This window comes from Pithys albifrons, chromosome 22 (genome assembly GCF_047495875.1).
Source record: "Pithys albifrons albifrons isolate INPA30051 chromosome 22, PitAlb_v1, whole genome shotgun sequence".
Taxonomy (NCBI): Eukaryota; Metazoa; Chordata; class Aves; order Passeriformes; family Thamnophilidae; genus Pithys; species Pithys albifrons.
In genome coordinates this window covers 3,866,531-3,889,770 of record NC_092479.1, presented here as the reverse complement: position 1 = coordinate 3,889,770, position 23,240 = coordinate 3,866,531, and the positions used below count along the sequence as shown (strand labels likewise).

Below are 23,240 nucleotides of genomic sequence, written 5' to 3'. Positions count from 1 at the left end.
AAGGGGAGAAGGTCAGTCCCCACATCTGGAATATCCAGGGCTTTGGGGGCTTTGGGTTTTGTTCCTTTTTGTGTGCAGATTTTCTTGTGCACTGACACAAATAAACAGCAGAGGAAATGGCTCTGTCACCAATGGCCAAGTCCTGGTTTGTACCTGCAGCTCCCTCACCCTGCAGCAGAAAGGAAAACTGGGATCATTATGGGTTGCTGGAATATTCTGAAAAGAGCAAAATGTTTCATTCCATTCCACAATCCCTGGAGAATTTATTTTGCTCTCTTTATAAACAAAGGAAGAAAAATATTGCAACCAGATATTTTATTTTCCTTATTTTTTGTTACCCATTGCAGTGTTTTATTTCATTCTGATCTTTGGTATTTGCACTTGCCCCCCTTCACCCTCTTCCTTCCCATTTTCATTTATGCCATTTGAAAAGCTTTCTTTCATCTCAAAGAAAATATTGTTTCTCTTTCTCCTGACATTAATTCATCACCTGCTGCCCCTTTGCAAACCTTTCCCAGAAGGATATGTTGTATTTTAGTTGTATTTTCATTGTTGCTGGCTGTGTGTTCAAAGGTGGCAACTCAACATTTTCCATTCTCAGCTCTTCCTCTCCATCCCATTTTCGTGTGTGTGACAGTGAAACAGAGCTGGCAAAACTGTCCCCACCTTTACAAAACTTCCTTAGACCTTCCAGGGAAACCCCCTAAATACATCAAACCATCCCATGGCACTGATGATTTGAAGTTCTCATTAATGTACTTAACTTATTACAAAGTTGGCTGGAATGGGAACATCAACCTTGGCTTTGGGATGCTCAGATTCCTGTTCCCCAATAAATTCCTGCACCAGCTCAAGTTTTAGCCTTTATTTGGTTTATTTTTCCAGGGATAAGGTGAGAGGTGACACCCCTGCTGTGCTTAATACATTAGAGAAGGCCACAGAAATCTTTGAAAAAGGAAGAATATTGTAAAAAATAAGGCAGATTTCTGCTTTTTCTGTAGGTGTGACTTTCCCCCTCTGTTTTCCTGGGGGTGGGAGGGGAATGCTCATCCCTGGGGGTGCTCAGCTCTCCCTGGAGTTCAGGAGTTGCTCCCTGATAGGGGATATTTGTGTGTGTGTGGACAGGAGGTTTCCCTCTCCACAGAATGATCAGGGGAGAATTAATTAACAAAGGTGGGGGCTTTATTACCCCTGGCCCAAAGGCACCCACGAGGCTGAGGCTCCAGCTGGGACGTGCATTAACTCCACTTTTCCTTAGTCTTGCAGTTTTCCCGACTGTCTCCTGGTGGGGCAGGGACAGGAGGAGACAGGACAGATTTCCTGGATGTCGCTGGTGCCAACACTGCCCCACTGGTGTGACCCAGGGCGAGATGTGAACCCAACCCTGGCAGGGCTCTGGTTTTGGGGCTCCAGCCCTTCTGTGCTTTGCCCTTTCCCCGAACTTCCCACCAAGGTCCCGATTCCTCCCCCCCGAGCCGGAGGGTGCGGAGTGTGCCCAGGGCAGATGAAACTCGGGATATGGGGATGGGCAGGCAGGAGATAACCAAGGAGGTGGCAACTGAAACCCGGGATATGGGGACGGGCAGCCAGGAGATACCCACAGAAGTGTCAGCTGAAACTTGGGATATCAGGATGGGCAGCCAGGAGATACCCACGGAGGTGGCAGCCAAAACTCGGGATATGGGGATGGGCAGCCCGGAGATATCCATGGAGGTGGGAGCTGAAACCCGGGATATGGGAATGGGCATCCCGGTGGCAGCTGAAACCCGGGATATGGGGATGGGCAGCCCTGAGATACCCATGGAAGTGTCAGCTGAAACCCGGGATGTGAGGATGGGCATCCCGGTGGCAGCTGCAACCCGGGATATGGGAATGGGCAGGCAGGAGATACCCACAGAGGTGGGAGCTGAAACCCGGTATATGGGAATGGACAGGCAGGAGATAACCAAGGAGGTGGCAGCTGAAATCCAGGATACAGGGATGGGCAGGCAGGAGATACCCACGGAGGTGGCAGCCAAACCCGGGATATGGGGATGGACAGCCCGGAGATACCCACGGAAGTGTCAGCTGAAACCCGGGATATGGGGATGGGCATCCCGGTGGCAGCCGAAACCCGGGATATGGGAATGGGCAGCCCGGAGATACCCACGGAAGGTGGGAGCTGAAACCCGGGATATGGTGATGGGCAGCCAGAAGATAACCAAGGAGGTGGGAGCTGAAACCCGGGATATGGGAATGGACAGGCAGGAGATAACCAAGGAGGTGGCAGCTGAAACCCGGGATATGGGAATGGGCACCCCGGTGGCAGCCGAAACCCGGGATATGGGGATGGGCAGCCCGGTGGCAGCCGAAACCCGGAATATGGGGATGGGCAGCCCGGTGGCAGCCGAAACCCGGAATATGGGGATGGGCATCCTGGTGGCAGCCGAAAGCCGGGATAAAGGGATGGGCATCCCGGTGGCAGCCGAAACCCGGGATAAAGGGATGGGCATCCCGGTGGCAGCCGAAACCCGGGATATCGGGATGGGCAGCCCTGAGATACCCCCGGAGGTGTCAGCGCTGCCGGCACTTAACGCGTTGTGAGATGTGGCAGCTTGTTTGCCACGGGTGTTAACGAGCCTCTGCTGTCCCCTGATTGTCACTGCCCAGTCCCTGCCACAGCCAATCTGTGTCCCAATCGCCATCGATTAACAAGAAACCCTTCGGCTCCCCCTCCCCGGCACAGACACCCACCCCGAAGCCCGGGATGAAGAGGGAAGAGCCCCCCCAGCCTCGACCCTCTCCCCCCTTCACTTCCCACTAACTCAGCGCAACCAATTAGGCATCTGACACCCGTACGGGCTGACAAATTGTTTCTGTCATCTGCTTTCTGTCTTTCATTAAACGGGAGGCAGAGGGGGGGAATTGGGGAGGGAGGGGGGCGGGAGATGTGATCTCCCATGCTTAGCGAGGCCAGATACATTAATTACAAAACGGCCATTTGCAGCATGAAAATGCATTAATTAAATTTATGCAATCATTATCTTTAAATAGTCATATCTTTAAAATAATCAGCCCTTCCTGAGTCTTCCCTCTCCTCCGCTAAGTAGCTCTAATCCCCTTTCCACCATTTATCTCTGGATCAGCAGAGGTTTGTGCGCTTTTAAACTTCTTCGTGCAGGAGATGCCTTGAAAACTCTGCTCCAGTAAGAGAAAGGGGTGACACCTTCGCTCTTGCCCTTGGCATTGCAGCGAGGGGCACGACTCAGCAAGGCAGAGGATTTGCCATTTTTTTGGGAGGTTTTTGACTGAGATATTGTCACAAAATAGAGTTCTGAGCTCAGCCTGGACTTGGGGGGTTAATTGGTTAATTAATAAAGTTCTTTGCTTGCATTGGTACAGGAGGGCAAGGGATGTGCTGGATCACATCCCTGCTCAGGGAATGTATTGGTGTTTTCCATTGGAAAAGGTTTAATTTTCATGAGACAGGACCCTTCCCTTTGCCAGCAGACAGCTCTCTTTTTGTTCTCAAAAACTCGCTTAGTTCAAGGAGTCAATGATGTTCAGAAGAAAAGCAAGGTTTTAAAAACAGCCATTTTGCTGCTCTGCTGCTCAAAAATCACTTCTGGGCGGCTTCGTGTCATAATTCTCAAAGGTATTTTATTTTGGAAGAGCTCCACACATGGCCAAAATCAAATAAAAAGAAGTGCAGTTAATGTCGGGTTAGCCCAGGAGCTGCTGCTTTTCTCCTTTCTTGTTCAAAGGCTTCCCCCGTTTGTGATGACTACACAAGTAATCACTGCAAACTTAGCAGAGCCCAGGACCGGGAGAGCCAAAACACCCGGGCAAGAATTAATCTCATCCCCTGCTTAAGTAAGCACCTCTAACACCACGGGAAAACTCCAGCCCAAATAGCTTTTCAAGAGCTGGAGGACTCAGGCAGGGATAGTGATCTAAACTCCAAACCTTCAGGGCTTTCTTATCAATCCTGGTTCAAGATTTTGTTCTGCTCTTTGTGTGCCTGCATCGTTTTTAATAAATCCTGGATGGGGTTTTTTCCCTCCCGTCTGTAATTCCTAGTGGGGCAATTCCCAATTAGACAGGTGGTGTTTGGAGCCAAACCTTGGGTTGTGTTCAGAGTTATGGATTTGGGATTAGGGCCTGGTAGAATTTGGGGGTGGCTTTGATGGGGAGGGAATCCCGTTGGATTCCTCCCAGCTGAGGGGCAGAAAGGAGCTCAGGGATCTCAGAAATGGAAGCAAACAGCAGCATGTCCTGCACAGAAAGTCCCCTCAACAGCCCAAGTGTCCTCAACCTCCTCTTGGAGAAGTGATTATGGAATTATAATGGAATTATAAACTGTTTGGATCCAGCACAGCACCACCAGTGCAAAGGTGATTACAAATAGTGAACACAAAGGGCTTGTTTTTCCCTGGACCATCTCTGAGAATGGACATTTCTGGAGAGAAAGGAAAAGCCTGACCATGGAGCAGCACAGGGCAAGAGGTGGCTGAGTTGGAACATTTAACTGGTTAATAACTCTATCAAATCCAGTGTTTTCAGCAAGGATCCCCCTTTCTTCTCTCCTATTTCCTATTGTTTATTTACACTGATGCCTCTACATCAATGGACTCTGCTCCTTGGTGGATGCAGCTCCATCAGCCCTGATTTCTGATCCTGAGAGGGTTCGGAGGTCCATGTTTGGCGGGATCAAGCAGTTCCCAGTCCATGGAAACACCTCAGTGCTCCCGAGCAGCAGAGAGGAGTCCAGAGGGACAACACACGGCACCAAGCAGGGCTGGAAAAGGCATTTCCCTGGATTCAGGAGCTGTGATTTCCCTGGGGGTGAGGGGAAAAAGAGCTCCTGACTTTAAAAATCCATCCTTAGAAGATCCAAACCGACTTAGTGCGCTCAGACAGGACCAGGATTTGGGTTTTCATTATTTGCTGGAAAGAGAAACCCATCCCTTAAAAAAGCACAGGGAGCTGGAAGAGCCACAAACCAAGGCGGTGGCGATGGGAAGCACTTGGGATTTTCCCTTTCTTCCATTCTTTTGCCAGCCCGAGTTATTCAGTGTCTGGGGCCAGCGCTGCACTTGCTGAACTTATCAGGGTTATTTCATCTCCCCGTGACCTCTCCCTATTTGCGCTGCCAACCCCGGAGGCATCGGCTGAGCTTAACTGGTGTATCTTACACTGCAGTTAAGCTGGACCTTAACTGATTACAGCCCTTGATTGATCAGAGAAAGGGAGGGGGAAAGAGAAAGACGAGTCCTCCGGCAGCTCCAGGACTATCAGCGCACGGAGCAGCCTCGCCCGGGGCTGGATGTGCCGCTCGGGGGCTCCTTTGTAGTGCGGCTCCTTTCACATTTATCGAGGCTCCCCTGCTCGAGAGAGAAAAGCGGGCGAGGGGGGGGGGCATGGAGAGGACTCAAAGGATCCCAGGAAAGCTTGTTTGGAAGCAGAAAGTCAGCCCAGCACTCCATTACCAGTGTCCGCGGGGGGCTGTGATAGCACAGAGCGGCTTAGCTGAGAAACGGGGGGAAATCGGGATAAAACGAGCGAGGGGAGTGCAAGGGGAGACCTCTCTGTGAATTTTGGCTCGGCTTTGTTCGTCTCCACTGCCGTGGGGCTGCTGAGAACAGGAATTAAAGGAGTTTCTAAAGCAGTTTTAATTTGCTGGGACCTGGTTGTGCCGCGTGGTCTCCCCTCCCTTCCTTTCCTCACATTCCAGCCGTAGATTTGGGGCTGATTTAGGAGGAAACCTTGGGAGGTGTTTGTTCATTTCTTGGTATTTTGCCCCATAAGCTTTTCATCCCCTTTGCCTTCAGCAGGCCTGAGCTTACCCAAGAAAAGGCACAAACCCAGCCCGTTTCCAACCCCAAATCTAACCTGAGTCCTTCTGTCGATTTTGGAAGTGCTGAAGGATTGGAAATGTCAGGAATTCCGGTTTTCCATGGTTGTGCCTTCCTGTTTTCTCACCCCAGGTGACTCTGTGAGTTCCAAAGATTCATATTCCTGCCATTAATACTCGGGGTAAAGTTGCCCAGAGATGCTCCATATTTCAACAGAGGCATTTTCTTGTGGAGACTTCCCAATATATTCCCTCGGCCTTCACAGAGAAATGTAGGATTAAATATATTAAGGAAGGGAGTTTGCCTGTGGTGCCTTTGCTGCCTGGAGATCAGGAGGATGGAGTGGCTCAGTTTGGGAAACATTTGCCTTCTTTTGGTTGTTCTGTATAAAATACTTTAGCAATTCCAATTTAATCAGGAAAAGCACTTTGTGCTTGGGTAATACCAGACCACCAATGGTGCTGATGGGTAGGAAAGCCCAAACTGCCCATTTTCAGGGGGGAAATGCTCAGCTGTGCATGAAAACCAAAGCCCTTTGATAGTCTGGAGATGTCCAGGTGCTCGTGTGCCTTTGGGCTGGAGTTTCTCCTGTCTCTGGGAGGGATCAGCCCACATGTCCTGATTTTCCTTGACAGTGAAATCGATGCCTGTAGAACTGGGACCCCTTTTGCCTCAACCACCCCACACTGGCACAGCACATGTTCTGATTCCCTCTCTGGTTATCCAGCCTGCTAAAACCTGGTTTTCCACCTGCTTTTCTCTTAGGGACAGCAGAGTTTGGTGCCCTGATATCAGGGATAGTTGCTCCTGTTTTTAGATCAAGCAGTTTGTATTGGAATTCCCACTCACTCCACCCTTCCCCTCCAAATTCCACTTCTCCCACAGGATTTCTCAGAGCCCTTATTTTGGATGGATGACCCCATGGAGCTTCTGGTTCCCTTGTGGTATTCCCACTGCCAGAAGATCCCCCTCCTCTTTCCCACACCATCCACACTCAGGCTGTTCCTCTCACCCCTATAGTTGAGACCTCCCCGTTCTTTTGTACAGCTTAGAAACTTTTCTGTAGACCTTCTCCATAATTTGTACATCTCTACAGAAGCAGGGTGCCCAAAACAAGATGCAGTGCTCCAGGTGGAACCTCACCATAGCCCTGAACAATCAGGTAATAACTTCCCACTGCCTTTTGTTCCCTAATCCCCCTCCTTGTGCAGCCCACGTTGCTCTGCTTTGCTGCAGCTCTTCATCCCATCCCCGGCTCCATCCCACCCCCAGCACCTCCCCAAGTCCTCTCCATCCTGAGTGTGTGGCAGTTTTCCATCCATCAAGTGGATCAGGGTCATTTTAGGACACAACTGCTCATCTCCATCTCACCTGCTGCGTCCCAGCCCCCTCCCCTCCAGCACTGGAACCTCCTGCGGAGGTTTGAAGTCACTGGAAGGTGTTGATGATATTTCTGGGGTTATTGTTGGCTGCCAAAATGTGTTTGTGACCCCTTTGAAGGGATGTGGTGTGATCTGTCCCAGGGGAATGCAGGGAATGGAAGGACTCAAGGACAGTGGGTTCTGTTCCCAGCTCTCCACGTGTTTTCCGAGGGAATGTGGAAGGTTAAGGCAGGAAAGTGAGACATTTCCACTCTGGAGCAGGAGCCACACCAGCCCTGGAGTCCTTCCAAGGACTTGTGAGGTTGTGGGAGCTCATTCACTGTTCTCTCCAGCACACACTGATGGAGGGATTATGAAGAATTGGGGAGATGAGGCAGAGGAGCATCAGGTTTCTTCAACTTTAATCCACACAAAAACAAAATTGAGAGTTAAGCCACATCCTCATTTATGGCCCTGTGAACCAGGACTGTGCTTGGAGTCAGTGATGTCACCCTGAAAGCAGATTGATGTCAGTCACAGCTTCACTAAGGCTGCAAAAATCTCCAAAATCATCAAGTCCAACCTTTGACCAAACACCACTAAAATCACACCATGAAGTGCCAGTTTGTTCCAAAATTTGGTTGGAAGTGGAATGAGATGGAAGGGACTGGAATTGCCCAAATCAGGCACTTTCTGGGTGGGAAGCACTGGCTGGATCCTTGGCCTGATTGGAACAGCAAATTTAATGGATGCACTTCCTGGTTTGGTTTGGAATGTTGGGATACAACTGAGCTGGGTCTGGTGATTTAGAAAATACTCAAAATTAATTGCTTGGGTTTGTGAGTGCAGTGTTAGTGATTGCTACAAAAGTCATTTTAGTCCTACCTAGGGGCATATTTGCATATATTTATCCTCCTTTCAAGTGAAGATCTTTGGGGAAACTGTATTTATCTCCTCCTAACTCTTTCCTCGGTGTTCAGTAGTCCTACAGTCACCTCTTCATTTTGTTTCCATTTAATGTATGTACAGAATAATCGACTCTTCCTCTTCCCACCAAGTGGAAATGAATCCACGGAGATCAAAAAGCAGCGAGATGAGGAAGAGTTGCCTTCAGTGAGATGAGGAAGGGTTGCCTTCAGTGAGATGAGGAAGGTGCCTTCAGTGAGATGAGGAAGGGGTTGCCTTCAGTGAGATGAGGAGGGGTTGCCTTCAGTGAGATGAGGAAGAGTTGCCTTCAGTGAGATGAGGAAGAGTTGCCTTCAGTGAGGTGTGGAAGAGTTGCCTTCAGTGAGGTGAGGAAGAGTTGCCTTCAGGGAGATGAGGAAGGGGTTGCCTTCAGTGAGCTGAGGAGGGGTTGCCTTCAGTGAGATGAGGAGGGGTTGCCTTCAGTGAGATGAGGAAGGGTTGCCTTCAGTGAGGTGAGGAAGGGGTTGCCTTCAGTGAGGTGAGGAGGGGTTGCCTTCAGTGAGATGAGGAAGGTGCCTTCAGGGAGATGAGGAGGGGTTGCCTTCAGTGAGATGAGGAAGGGTTGCCTTCAGTGAGATGAGGAGGGGTTGCCTTCAGGGAGATGAGGAAGGGTTGCCTTCAGTGAGATGAGGAGGGGTTGCCTTCAGTGAGCTGAGGAGGGGTTGCCTTCAGTGAGATGAGGAGGGGTTGCCTTCTGCGAGGGAGGGGGAGCAGATGGGCTGAACAGGCTGCAAAAGAAAGATGGCAGAGATTAAGCTGAGATCTCACCAAGTAGCTAAAACCAGTTTTGGAGGACAGGGTGTGACTGACCTGAGGTGAAGGTGAACCAGCCACAAATGGCAGAGCCCAAGCCCTCGTGGAGAATCAGGACCTTGGTTCGTGTCCTTAGTAAATTCCTGAGATCCAGCACATTTCCCAGCACAGGCCCCTGGCAGACTTCCCATTCCTTAGGAAGTGGTGCAAGTTGTACAACCACCAAAGCTGAAACAAAGAGATGTTTCAGCCTCATCCCTCACAGCAGAGAATTTCCCAGTGGTTTTGACCTGGTGCAGCATCAAATCATCCACTGACCACCTTTCCAGCCTTTCCCAAAGAGGGAAGATTTCTGCCCTTTCCTAGGAAAGCAGCAGCACAGCCTCAGGAGCAGAGATGTCAGGAGAACCTTCCTCTGCTTTTCCCTTGTGATTTTCTGCCTGGAATCCAGGCTGAAATCCTTTGAGATCCTGTGGAGTTACCGCCCTCAGCTCGTTCCATCCTCCCTTTATTCAGAGCTCAGCCAAGCTCAGCAGTTTCTAAAAGCAGCATTTTCCCAAGGCAGCCTCTGATTTTGGATGCTCTGCTCTGTGTCCAATCGAGTGGCCAGGAGTGGAGACATCACAGCATGGAGGGGCACTCTGGAAAAACCTGCTGATAGGCAGGTCCTGCCTCCCCAGGGTGGGCTTTGCTGGAGTTTGGTCTCCTCACAGCACCTTCCTGCCCATGGGCCAGTGAAGGACCATGGGGGTGTCCACATAAACCAGGGCCTGATGTCTCCATCAGCTGAATAAAGGCAGGGAAGGAGCTTTAGAGGGACTCAGGATGTCCCAGAGAGCTCCTGACCACAGAACCCATCCAGGTGCCCCAGCCAGGTGTGCTGGGGCAAGATTTGGGCCCAAAACTTCTCTGCTCCCTCCCGATGATCTCACACCCTTCCCTCTCTGTCTGTTATCTCTCCCCATCACTTGTGTGCCCCTCGAGCCCCTCCTGTCCCCCCAACACACCCAAGTGTCCCCCCCCAACCTCAAATCTGGGGCCTGATTGCACAGATTGAAGGTCCTAATTGCACTTCCCTTTCCAAAGCTGCCTCGGTTTATCATAAAGGGTGCACATTTCCCCTGCTACAGTTTCCTCGGCCAGAGGCCCTGAGGGCCAGCTCAGAAATGGAGGGAATTAATTACATTTTTTAAACTCCCCTTCTTTTAAAGTATGGGAGAGAGTGATGAAACGTCCCGGGGGGGAGCGGGGGGAGCTGCAGAGAGGAGGGTGGGGAGGCAGCAGCAGCAGGAGGTGAGGGAGGAGCTGCTTCTTTCATCCAGGAGGGTCTTTGTGCATTAACCTTGGTCTCCCCAACACACCAGGACCCCAACCTTGCTCTTCCCATGACAAATGACCTCTGGGAAGGCAAGAGATGAGGCTGAAGGCTCCTGGCACTGTGGCTGTCATTGACTCAGCCCAAAGTGTGAGCCTGTGACTGATGTGGGACAAGAGCAAAGGGAAAGGGAGAGACAAGTGATGAGAGGGAGGGGAAAGGGAAGGCTGCCACTCACAGTGATGGACAGGGAGCAGATTTCCCTCCAGATAAAGCCTTGCAGATGTGAAGGGGGTATTGATTTTTAGTTAGTGATGATAATGCACCAAGAAGTAATAAATTATAAGAAAGCAAGGTCAAAAAGAAGAAGTAAAAGGACTTTGCATTCTTGAGGAGGGGATTTCTCCAGATGCCTCACACTTCCCTGAGTTCAAAAGTTGGCTGGAAAATGAGTTTATTCAGCTGAAACAAGAAGTGAGATAACGAGGCCTGCTGAGGCTGGAGGGCTTGTGCAGGGTTATCTGTGCTGGGTGCCCACGTGGCAAAGAGGGAATAGAAATCTCTGGTTGTTCCTGACACCTTCATGTCCTGGGGTGGACAAGATCAGATGCCACTCTCTGATAAACTTGTGCAAACAAACTCTTGGGGGAGCTCAGCCCCAAATTGCTGTCAGAGTGCCTGGAAAAGGCAGATCCTTCCCATGGTTGGTGTTGCTGGAGAGGAATCCAAGGTTTTGGGGGCTCCTGGTTCAGCTGAGCCCCAGAGCCCCTGCCAGGGCTCACCAGCAGCTCTGGGCTACCCACACCCAGGGGAGCTCCCAGCAGGGTGTGCATCTCCAGCCTCTGGTCCACCCACACCCAGGGGAGCTCCCAGCAGGGTGTGCATCTCCAGCCTCTGGTCCACCCACACCCAGGGAAGCTCCCAGCAGGGTGTGCATCTCCAGCCTCTGGTCCACCCACACCCAGGGGAGCTCCCACCAGGATGTGCATCTCCAGCCTCTGGTCCACCCACACCCAGGGAAGCTCCCAGCAGGGTGTGCATCTCCAGCCTCTGGTCCATTCAGCACCCTGGAATCACCTGAGGAAATCCTGATATCCTCCAGTTTCACCCTGGATTTCCAGAGGGAAATTCAGCCTGTCTTTAGCAGCAAGAGGTCTTGGGATGGGATGAATTGTCCTTCAGGAGTGTCAGTCTCTCTGTTGAGGGATTCTGGAGGATTAGAGACCAGAACTTCACATGACTGAGGTTAGTTGAGTTGAGTCCGAGCTGGAGTGACTTGCACAAGCCCTTGTGAGTCAGTAGGGATTAGAAATCAGTCCTGATTCCGACTGATTAAAGCCAATTACTTTTTTTTAGCAGGATTTGTGCAAGTGTCTCCTCCAGCCCCTGAATTTGAAGAGTGTGAATCTGGGTTTCATTTACCAGCATTGCTTTACATCCCCTTCCTTTTTAAAAGGGCCTTAGAGGAAGTGTTAATGTGACTTCTGCTTGCTCCAAGAGCCTTTTATTTTCTTGGAATAATATGAAGCAGCTGAGACTCTTTTGGGGAGATGGCCAGGAGGGAGAGGACAAGAAAACCTTCTGCTCTGTGAGTGATTCCAGTTGCCTTTCATTTTACAGTGCACAAAATCTTTCCTGCACCTGCAGGGCTTGGCAGGGCAGGCAACACATCCCAAGCCAGGCAGCACTTCCAGACCTGGACAGCTCAGGAATGGAAAGGAAAACCAGCCTGGCTTTGCTCTGTCTGAACTGGAGCTTTCCAAAAAAAGAACTCATCACTCCTCCATCTGTGTTTTCGTGCGTGTTTATTGTTCTGAACATCTGATCCTGCTTGTGAATGAAAGGAAATCATGTCTGGTGGCTGCTGTGGGTCCTGGAGATCCATCAGGGCAGGGTGTGACACCCCCAGCCCAGGGGATGATGCCAAAGCTTGAGCTCTGCCTGCAGCCACTGGATGGAGGGGATTGGTGGCTGAGCCAGATCAAAGTCCATGACCCGGCTTTAGGGGAAGGCCACAAATAACTGAGCAGTGCAAAACCTCCCTCGGGGCTGCACTTCCATGCTTTGCCCACTGCACAAGCCCTGAGGCAGAGAAGTTTCTGTTACACCCACCCAGGAAAGCAGCACAGCCCTATTCGGGTATTAATCCACTGTCTCACATATTTAAATGCAATTCCCTTTCTTCATCCCCCACTCTTTGGGCTGTCGTGGGGCGGGGAGTTCCACGGGCCCGTTTTGGCACAGAGGCTGAACATCTTCATCCAGATACCTCGAGGCTTAATCACTGTGATTAGCTGTGCCTGGAGGGGCTGGAGAGTTGGAGGTAATTTGGGCTGTGCCTAAACCCGCCGTGTAGAGACAGCTAAGCCAGATTTAACTCTTGAGGAGCAGCAGCAAACTCAGCTCAGTGCGGGCTGAAAGCCCCGAAGGAGGAGAGAGGGTAAATGAACTCTGTGCTGCTTCTACTTACCTCGTTCAAAGCTCGTTCCTGTGTCTCTGTTCCAGCTGTGGTCGGGGTTAGATTGATTTTCCAGGCTTTTTAACTCCCCCCTCCCCGCTGCCTCCCCCTCCGCGGGGCTCCAGCCACCCCTGCTCCCGAATCCCCCTCCCAGACAAATGCCTGGGAAGCGTCGGGGGTTTGACATCAAGGCAAAGCATCTTTGCGGGACTCCTGAGCCCTTCCGGGGGGAGGAGAAGCTTTAGAAAGCAAAGGCCAGGGTGGAGCTGGTCATTCAGCGCCGCTCGGGCGGAGGGTGGGGAAGGTGAGCAGGGAGGGGACACCCCGCTCGCTCCATTCAAGCCCTCCGTGTCCTTCCCCAGAGTGCACAATAGCTCCGCAGGCCGCTGCTGGCGGCATAAAGGGCTCATTTTACCACTTGCCAGGCTCCAAATATTTCCAATTTGCCACTTTAATTGATGTCAATAAGGTTATGCTAAATTCGGAGATTTGGAGCCGCTCGGCATCTGAGCGCAGGGCGGGTCCCCCCGAGGTGACTGTGCCCTGTCTGTCCCCCCGAGGTGACTGTCTCCTGTCCCCCCGAGGTGACTGTGCCCTGTCCCCCCGAGGTGACTGTGCCCTGTCCCCATGAGGTGACTGTCCCCTGCCCCCCTGCCTGTCCCCTGTCCCCCCGAGGTGACTGTCCCTGTCCCCCCGAGGTGACTGTCCCCTGTCCCCCCACCTGTTCCCTGTCCTCCCACCTGTCCCCTGTCCCCCCGAGGTGACTGTGCCCTGTCTGTTCCCCCGAGGTGACTGTCCCCTGTTCCCCCGAGGTGACTGTCCCCTGTCTGTCCCCCCGAGGTGACTGTCCCTGTCCCCCCGCCTGACCCCTGTCCCCCCGAGGTGACTGTGCCCTGTCTGTCCCCCCGACGTGACTGTCCCTGTCCCCTCGAGGTGACTGTCCCTGTTCCCCCACCTGTCCCCTGTCCCCCCGAGGTGACTGTCCCCTGTCTGTCCCCCCAAGGTGACTGTCCCTGTTCCCCCGAGGTGATTGTCCCCTGTCCCCCCGCCCGTCCCCAGCCCGACATGGGAGCATGCTCGACATCATCCGAGAGGCATCGGCAGTGCCCGTCCCTCTGCAAACTCCTGACACTCTTAACTCGGCAGCCACGGGCTAATTCAGCTGATTGCAGAAGGCAATTGCATTAAAGCGCTGCCGGGATCAGGGTCCCCGCGAAGGGCAGAGGCAAAGTCTCACCCCGAGCTCGCCCGCAGGAACAAATCTGGCACTTTTGGGGAAAAAAAAAAAAGTTCCTCTGTTTCGGGTCTCAGAGCAGGAATATCGATTGTGTGCAAATTTAATTACGTTTTCAAACCAAGCACTGCCCCAAAACGAGCCGGACCAGGACCTGTTTGCCTTTAACATTTGAGGGGTAAAGAGAACTTTGGCATTTCAGTTCCTAAAGCTGAATCTGCATCAAAGCCAGAAAGGGTTTGCATCGGGTTTCTTTGGGGACCTTGGCAAACCAAGCCCTGCTCTGATTTCCCCAGAAAGGGGCTGTTTGTCCTGTCCCTTTTGGAAAATACGGATTTTTGCTCCCTGTTTTATGTGTCTCCTGTGCATAGGAATGGAGGGGCTGCTGGTTCTTGGCTGTGCATGTCAAGCAGGTTTGTCCCGAGTTTGTTCCTCTCTCCAGTGTTCCTTGTGAGCAGCAAATGCTGTTGGCAGGGCAGCAATAAAAGGCCAGAGATGGAGTGTGCTGTGAAGGAACTTCTTCACCATCCCTGTTAAGGAATTTATGATAAAATATTATGCCCAGAGGAGCCAACTGTGGGCTCTGCCTGGCATTGTCTGGGGGGAGCAGACCCTCATTCTCCAGTCTGGCCAAACCTGGTTTGATGCTGCATTTTCTGGAGCACCAGCACGTGTAGGATGGCTGTGCCTGGTTTGCATGGGGGCAGCTGCAGCCTCCCTGCCTCCTGCAGTCACCACCTGTGCTCTGCCGTGTTTCTGCAGGTGATGAGCATCCTGAGCAATCCCAGTGGGGTTCCTCCCCAGCCCCAGGCTGACTTCTCCATCTCTCCCCTTCACGGTGGCCTGGACACCACCAACTCCATCTCTGCCAGCTGCAGCCAGAGGAGTGACTCCATCAAATCCGTGGACAGCCTCCCGACCTCCCAGTCCTACTGTCCTCCCACCTACAGCACCACCAGTTACAGTGTGGACCCAGTGGCTGGATACCAGTATGGACAGTACGGACAAAGTAAGTGCTCTGGTCGTGTTCCCTGCACAGGGAATGGGAGAGGGAGGGGATGGGAGAAGGTCTGGATGTACCACACCATCCTATGTATTCCAACACCACCTATTGGAAGGGATTCCTGTGGAAATCTGTCCATCTAGAGAGAAAAAGGGGAGTTTATTCACCAGGCATGGATGGACATTGCTCCACACAGACTCAACACCTTTGCAGTCCAATTCAAAAGTCCCAATTGGAATATTTTAGGTGAAATATTTCCACTAGCAAAGAGCATCTTCCAGCCCCCTCTCCTTCCCCACCTCCATTTCTCACTTCTAAAGCCCTACAACATGTCCCCCCTGCTCAGCCAAAGGAAATCCGGGATTTTCATGCCATCCCTCAGTACTGCAGAGCTCCGTGTGTGTCCTTTCCTTCCTCCCTGCCCTCCTCAAGGACAGGGCTCAGGTTGTGCTCAGAGCTTTGGCTGCAAAACCCGTTAATCCAGTGCCTGTCAGCTGGGCTGGGGTTCTGGGAGAGCTGGAATGAGGCTGGAATTGTAATCCTGAGCCTAAAGAAGGCAGAGGGACCCTGGGAGGGTCTGTTTGTGCCCCAGAACGGCTGGGTCACAAAACCCCCAGCGAGCCTGCAAAGGGCTCACCTGCCGGTGTTAAACTAATAATGCGAGTGGTGGTGCGAGCCGGCGACGCGGGGAGGGTTAAAGGTGCATCCTCTTCCTCCGGGGGCGCTCCTGCTTGCCCACAGCTTGTCCTCAGTGACCTTTCCTTCCATTTGGCTGTGGCTTTTTATTCCCCTCTCCGTCACAGCCCTTTAATGTCTTTAACTTCTCTGGTTAAATGAGAACCGGCTGTGGCGGCAGACGGGATCAATAGCAGCTTCCCCACACCCCTCCTCTTTTTGTTTCTCGGGAGTTTGATCTGTGACCCCCTGACCTTCCCCTCGCTTCTGGATGTGAGGCTGGACACACGTGCTATTGATAAAAATCTTAAACAAATTCCAATACCATGTATTTCCAATAAAGATTCCCTTGGGCAAGACTTTAGTCACACCCATGTGTGTAAAAAATAAAATAAGGAGCACGAGCTGCGTTTTCTGGGAGAGAGGGACCAGCAAAGAGGAGGAAAGAGAAAGAAGGGTTTGTCTTGGTTTGCTGCAGGAATTTTCACTTGGGCCTCTCCTTATGCTGATGAAAAACTCCTCACACAACCCTCTTTATGTTTTATTTGCCCCTCTTTCCTGGTTCTGTCACTCTGTTTGTAACAACCTCTGTGCAGGGGAAGAGTTTTCACTGGTAATTAGTCCTGTCAGAGCAATCACTTACATGAAGTTGACCTTGATGCAACAACATTTTTTCCTGTCTTTTTTCACTGCATGTTGTCCTTAGCAGATACTTTCTAATTCCTCCTCCTTTTTAATTCCTCATTTCTTTTGAAATGCTCTTTAAATTGCCCATCAGTGTGAGGTGACCTCCACATGACCATTGATTGGTGTTCAGTTCAGATCATACATTTTTTTTTTCCTTTTCTGATGCAGCAAAAAAGGTATCACAGCTCTTTTTAGTGGTCACTGATATAATAAAACTGAGGTGGAGGCAGGCTCTGTGTAACAGGGCACTAAACCAGGGCTTGGAATTAACAGCTCTGTGGCTTTGATAAGCTTTGGACTTGGCCTGCAGAGATCTCTCTCTCTCTCCCCACTTCTCTCTCCTTGTTCTGTTTTATAAACACAGCCCCAGACACACTTTCTCTCTCACATAAGCAAACAAACACCCAAAGTACCTTGGGCAAATTTCTGGTTTTATTTTGGCTTCCACCTTATTAAACCAACAAACCATATCCTTGACTTCTGGTGTGGGATACCCCGGAGCCTTTGAACTCCTCCCACTGGCACAGAAAGCAATATTTGGAGATTAGTAGGTTTTATTTTGGATAGGATTGCCATCAGATTTCCAATTCCTGCCCAAGAGGAGGATGGAGCCAGGTCGGTGTTGGACTCTTCCCCCAGGTGGGGGTTGGACTCTTCCCCCAGGTGGGGGTTTGGACTCTTCTCCCAGGTGGGGGTTTGGACTCTTCCCCCAGGTGGGGGTTGGACTCTTCCCCCAGGTGGGGGTTGGACTCTTCCCCCAGGTGGGGGTTTGGACTCTTCCCCCAGGTGGGGGTTGGACTCTTCCCCCAGGTGGGAGTTGGATTCTTCCCCCAGGTGGGGGTTGGACTCTTCCCCCAGGTGGGGGTTGGACTCTTCCCCCAGGTGGGGGTTGGACTCTTCCCCCCAGTAACAAGAGATAGGAAAAAAACCCAACCTAAAATAGCACCAAAGGAGTTTTAGATTGGATTTTAGGGAAAATTTCTTCATGGAAAGGGTTGTCAGGCACTGGCACAGCTGCCCAGGGCAGGGGTGGAGTCCCTGTCCCCGAAGGGATTTAAATGACATGTAGATGTGGCACTTGGGGACATGAACATGGCAGTGCTGAGGGAATGGTTGGACTCGACCTCAGAGGGCTTTTCCAACCTTAATGATCCCATGATTCCAGGATTTTGCTGGGTACTGCCCAGAGCAGGAGGACCAGTTCCAACCCCTCCCCTCCCTCCTTTCCCAAACTCCCCCTGGATTCCCCCAGAGCACAGGAACAGAGTCCCACCCACAGGAGTGTGTGAGGAGTGAAATCCCTCCCTACCTACACCCTCTCAAGGTCATCACTTAATGTGGTCACCTGGAATATCAGGAGACCAGGCTGAGAAGGCCTGGATGAGATCCAGAGTTTGGAGTCTAATCCTTTGGACGCCTCCTTTGAAGGCAGAGGCACCACAACACAACATTCCAGAGCCATCCCAGGATCCCGGTGTCCCAGGAGCTCCACTGGACTCCCTGCTCCCTCATTCCAGCCCTGGCTGGCTCCTGCCATGCCAAACCCCTCCCTTCCCTCTGGCACTTCCCAGGTTTTTGCCACATTAAGTGGCTCTGCCCATTCCCAGAGGCCGGAGCGTGGTAATGATGCCGGTGATGGAACGCAGAAGCGTGAAAGGAATTCTAATGGATGTGACAAGTCTAATAAGACTTTGTGTGTGGAAGGGACCTCCTCTGGGGCAGGAGGATGACAAGACAGTGATGGCTGAAATTTGTTTACTCATTGGCACCGACTGTACGTCTCCTGCCAGCTCCTTATTAATCTAATTTGAGACATTAAAGGCAGGGAGAGGGAGAGGCTTTGACTGGAGCTTGGCTAACGAGCAATGGCACCTCCTGCCCTGGTCCTCCTCCCTCAGACCATGGATGGGGACAGGGACAGCAGTTTCCCTTGGGATGAAGGCAAACAGCAGAGCTCCCAGAGCCCAGTTAGCACATGGAGAAGGAGCCAGATCCAAGCCCTATCCAAACTAGGGGAGCTCCCACTGAAATCTCTGGAATCATTGACAGCAGCATCACTGAGAGCAGGAGCTGGCTGTGCCAACAGCGAGGTGAGCCTGGGAGCTTCATCCCAAGCCTTCCACTCAGGCTCATCTTCAGGCAGCTCCCCTGGAAACACCATTTTCCAAGGCAGAGCCCAAGTTTGAGCTCTTTTCAGTGGGTTCACAGGGAGATTTGAGGGCTTGCAGCAGCACAGTGCACGGTGGGCTGAGCCCCAGCAGTGTCTGTGCTGCCCATGGCTGAGCAGGACCATTCTCTGCACCCTCAGGAAAGCAGTGGTTGGTGGCCCTTCCTTCACTCAGCAGGAGAGAAGTTGGCCATGAGAGCACAGAGCAGAGAGGGCAGTCAGAGGTGTTTGTTACCTTCATGTCTGTGCCAACCCCTGCTCTGCCCCTTCTGTTGGTCACACCCTCTGAAAGCCATGGCCACTGAATGCTAATTTGGTGCTGTTTTCTCACCCTCTCCCTTTCCCCCTCCCCTCCAGCCGCTGTTGATTACTTGGCCAAGAACGTGAGTCTGTCGACACAGCGCAGGATGAAGTTGGGAGAACACTCAGCTGTCCTGGGTCTCCTACCAGTAGAGACAGGCCAAGCTTACTGAAGAGCCCAGCTGTGCCAACAGCCCCCTCCAGCAACTTGGAACCACTGGAGAAAACACCACCAGCCTTCCAGGGACCTGCCTGCACCCAGACCCTGCTCCTTCCCAATTCCCTTCCACCTCGCACCATCTGGAGCTGCGAAGGAGACAGGAAGGAGCGGGAGGGCTCTCCAAGAATGCAGCTCCTCCAGAGCTCTCCAGAGGCAGGTGTGGCCTCTGAGACCTGACTCCTCCCGTGGCCAGAGACAGCGGGTTGGGTACATTTATTAACCCTGAGTTCATGCCCTCCCTCTAAACTACCTGGCCATGGCATCCTGCCCACACTTAAGGACTTCCCATTGATCTAGTTAGTTGGCATAGTCAAAGCCAAATTGATTTTTTTTTTTGCTTTTTCTGTAAAAAGAAGAGAAATGTTTCCTTTTGTTTCCTTTTCTTTCCATTGCTGTAAATTTGGTGAATGTTGTATAGGAAAGAATAACCAAGCTGAGCATTAAGGGTGGTATAAAAAGGGACCACAGAAGACCTATGGACCAAATATAAGAACTCATTAAAAAAAAAAACAAACAAAAAACAAACCACAAAGACAAACAAACCCAGAAAAACATACATTAAAGTGACAGCAAATTTCCCCACCCCACTCTCCCCACTGGTGGCCTCCCAAAGCAGGGCCAGATTGCTGCTAAGCAGGGGCAGGATGGAAACCCATCCAGCCTGGGACCTCTGGAAAATGTAAATTGCTGCATGAGGACTGGGCATGATGGGCACAGGCACAAGCACCATTTGCTTTTCCTCTTAGGGACCAATTCAGAGCTGATTACCACAGGAAGGGCACAGGCACCAGGGAGCAGCAGGAGGGTGGCACAGGGAAAGGGCATCGCAAGCTCCTGATGGCATCAGAGCTGTTGCCCATCCAGTCAAGGGGGGTAAGGGCTGGTGATGGCCCTTCCTTCACTCAGCAGGAGAGAAGTTGGCCAGGAGAGCAAAGAGCAGAGAGGGCAGAGTCAGAGGTGTTCCTTAGCTCGGTGTGCAGAGCCAGGTCCTGCCACAAGGGTCACCTGAGAGGGAGCAGGGCTCGGTCTGGAGGTGCTTTCCCTCTCGGTGAGGGTGGATGTGGCTGTGCAGTCAGAGGGGAGATGACCTGAGGAGTCCTTCTTGGAAGGAAAGGTGCTCTCAGCTGCAATTGTACCTCTTTGTACTGCAGGAAAAGGTTTACCTTCCCAAGACATTCCTTCTCCTCTTGCTGCCAGGAGAAACCTTTGCCCCATCCATCCTCCTGCCTCTTCCCCCACCCCTCTCACTCCATGTGCTCTTCTGCACAGCTCAGTCTCTCAGTCCCTTCCCTTTTCTTTCCATTTTGGTGCTGGGGCCTCTCTCTGACTGTCTCTCTCTAAATCAGATCTTGTTCTCTGGGTTTATCCCCCCCAATTTCTCCAGCAGTGACAGAAAGTGCCCTCACTTTTGTCACCTCCTTGTACTGCTCAGTTAAACACAGCTCAAATACTCTCCCTTTTGCATGTGGTGATGATGATGATGATGATGATGATGATGATGATTCTTAAGCAGGTATCTAATGGTGCAGATTTTTCCCCCTCACCTTCCTGTGCTGAGAGGACTCACTTGAAGACATTTGATGGGAAGCTGTCCCTGAGATAAACAGTCCCATGCACAGAATCTGTGCCACCAGGAGCTGGTGTGTAAAGCCCAGTGACAACAGGGAGTGTTCAGTGTCATCCAGGGGCTCTTAGGGTTTATAATACACTTATAATTTAATATCTTTAAGATAATGAATGTCTGCTTTTATCCACTGATGGTAACAAGGGACCACGAGGTGGGATGAGTCTGGTCTAGGCTGTTAAAGGAGACACTTCCCACTTGCTCTCCTGCTGCTGCTGCTTCTTCCATTCTTCCCAAATAACCTGACCTTGTTTTTGCAGCTGAAACAACATTTTTCTGGGGAACTCTCCCCTGCCTTGCCCCAACATCATTCATCATGACCCACCAAGCCACTTCTCTCGAGCCATATGGACAAGTACCTGTTCTGACCAAAGCAGGGTTTGGTTTCTGACGTTGCTCAGCATCCTCTTGGAGCCACATGTGGCTCTCATCAGCTTTGCTTTATGGCTCTGGCAGAGCCAGCTCTACATTCCCAACAGCATTTTCATGCCCCAGCCTGGCCTCTCACGTGGGTGTGCCTGGGCAGGAGCCCTGTGAGAGGTGCCATCTGCATCCAGAGGCTGATTCCTGTCATTTATCCTCCAGAATTCCCAATTCAGGCTCTGCTTGCCCGGCTGTATCACACACAAAGCTTCCCTCTAGCTGTGAAAAACATTCCTTGGATGACAAAGCACTTCTCCACATTCCTCACACCCTTTCTCAGGGCGATATCTGGCACCTACAGATGGCTGAGGAGGTGAGGCCAAAGGGACCAAATTCCTTGAGGTGACTGATGAGCCAAAAAGCCCTGGACAGGTTGTGTTATCCAAAGGTCTCTCCCTGCTTTGCTCCAGTTTGAGATCTTGGAGAGTGACAAAACCAATGTTGGTTTATAGTGTTGACATGTTAGAGCTGATCCCTGTCTACTTCCAGTCCTGGCTTAAGTGTCATTCCCAACAGTGGCCTCCAGCCACACCTGGACCGGAGGTGATGGACATGATGGTGGTGTCCATGATGGACACCAGGGAAGGGACCAGTGGCTGAAGAACCTGCTTGAATTTGCTCCTGTGTCTCAGCACCATTCTGAGGCAACTAAAACAACAGAGCCACAATTTCCTTACATTTAATAGAATTTAAGAGGCCAAATGTTGATGATCCCCCCCGGAAGCACCTTCAGATCCACATCTTTGTTGCCACTGGAACATGGAGTTTGTAGCTGGTGATCACCTGCCCCATTCCTGCCCCGGTGATGATCCCTTGTCCTTCACACTGAAATTCCTGACCAAAATCATTCCTTGTTTCCTGAACCAGAAGGAAACTTCCAGTTTGTCAGGAGACTCCTGCTCTCCTCCCCTCCACCCTGCTGTGTGTGCACACACATCTCCCAAGGCTCCCTCCCACCAGGGGACAGCCAGTCCCTGCCACGAGGACTCAGCACCCAGAGCAGCGCCCAAAAATCCAAAATATTCAAAAGAGGGAGCTCTGCAGGGAGCTCTTTGCCAGTCCCTGCCCCAGGAAGTCCTTGGCCACCCTGGCACTGCTGTAAATAGGATCTTTAGAGAACTCTGAGGACACCCCATGCTTAGCACAAATAGCTCTTCTCTTCTGACCTTTCCCTCGTGGTCGCACTTTGTACATTAGTTGGAAATTTGGTCATGTGTTGTATGTTTATAGGAAGTTGAGCTTTTTTTTTTTTATACTAAAAATAAAACCCCACAGTGAGTGCCGTGCTAGTTAAAAAAAAAAAAAAAAAAGAAAAAAAGAAAGAAAAGAAAAAGGAAAAAATCGAAAAACTCAAAAAAATTTAAAAATAAAAAAAAAGGGAGAGGGAGGGGGGGATGAACTGTAGAAATTTGCCTATTGTGTGTTTTCAAAATACATTCCAGAATTTTGGGGTGGGATGGGTTTGATTTGGGGATTTTTTTTTTTTTTCCTGTTTGGTTTCTTTGTTTTGTTTTAAGGTATGTTCATGTATGAAAGTCAAAGTATTTTTTTTTGTTTGGGTTCGTTTTGTTTTATGGATTGCCAACCTCAATTCTGCTGAGAAGAGACAAACTCAGGGGTGGGGTGGGACGGGCTAGGGGGAGGTACCTTGAAGTGAGACAAAACTGAGCATGGAAGAGAAGCAGTGGCAGAGTTGGGGCAGCAAACATTCCCTCAAGAGTTGAACTCCTGACCCCTGTGGGTCCTTCCAACTCAGAATATTCTGTGCTTCCAAAACGACCTCAAATCAGACCCAAAATCAGACCCTGAAGAACACGTGGTTGTGGTCAGTTGATACCAACCGAGTGGGGACTGAGCAGATACTCAACTCCTGGTGACTCTGAGGGTGCCTGAGAACCCAAAAATCGTTCTGCATCTCCTTCAACCAACCCACCAAGCGAAGGGACACACTCCAGAGACCTTCTCTCAGCTCCACAACTCCTCCCTGCCTGCAGATGAGACCCGAAGGGACACACTCTGGAGATGTTCTCCCTGCCTGCAGATGAGACCTGAAGGGACACACTCCAGGAATGTTCTCTCTCTTCTCTGCCTGCAGATGAGACCCAAAGGGGCACAGTCTGTAGAAGTTCTCTCTCTTCCCTGCCTGCAGACCAGACCTGAAGGGACAAATTCCAGGGATGTTCTCTCTCCTCCCTGCCTGCAGATGGGACACACTCTGGA

At 51.3% G+C, this 23,240-nt stretch overlaps 1 protein-coding gene across 3 annotated transcripts in view; it reads left to right on the top strand.

Annotated features, from left to right (window-relative positions):
• PAX7 (paired box 7) overlaps positions 1–18,926 on the top strand; it is a 125,235-nt gene extending 106,309 nt beyond the window's left edge. For 2 of the 3 annotated variants that reach the window (XM_071575639.1, XM_071575640.1), the window contains exons 8-9: positions 14,684–14,930; positions 18,811–18,926. In XM_071575639.1, the coding sequence (XP_071431740.1) occupies positions 14,684–14,930; positions 18,811–18,926 (363 nt within the window). Of the gene's footprint in view, positions 1–6,930; positions 6,997–14,683; positions 14,931–18,810 lie in introns of all 3 variants that reach the window. The other variant, XM_071575638.1, reaches the window with a different exon arrangement.
• Positions 18,927–23,240: the final 4,314 nt, after the last annotated feature.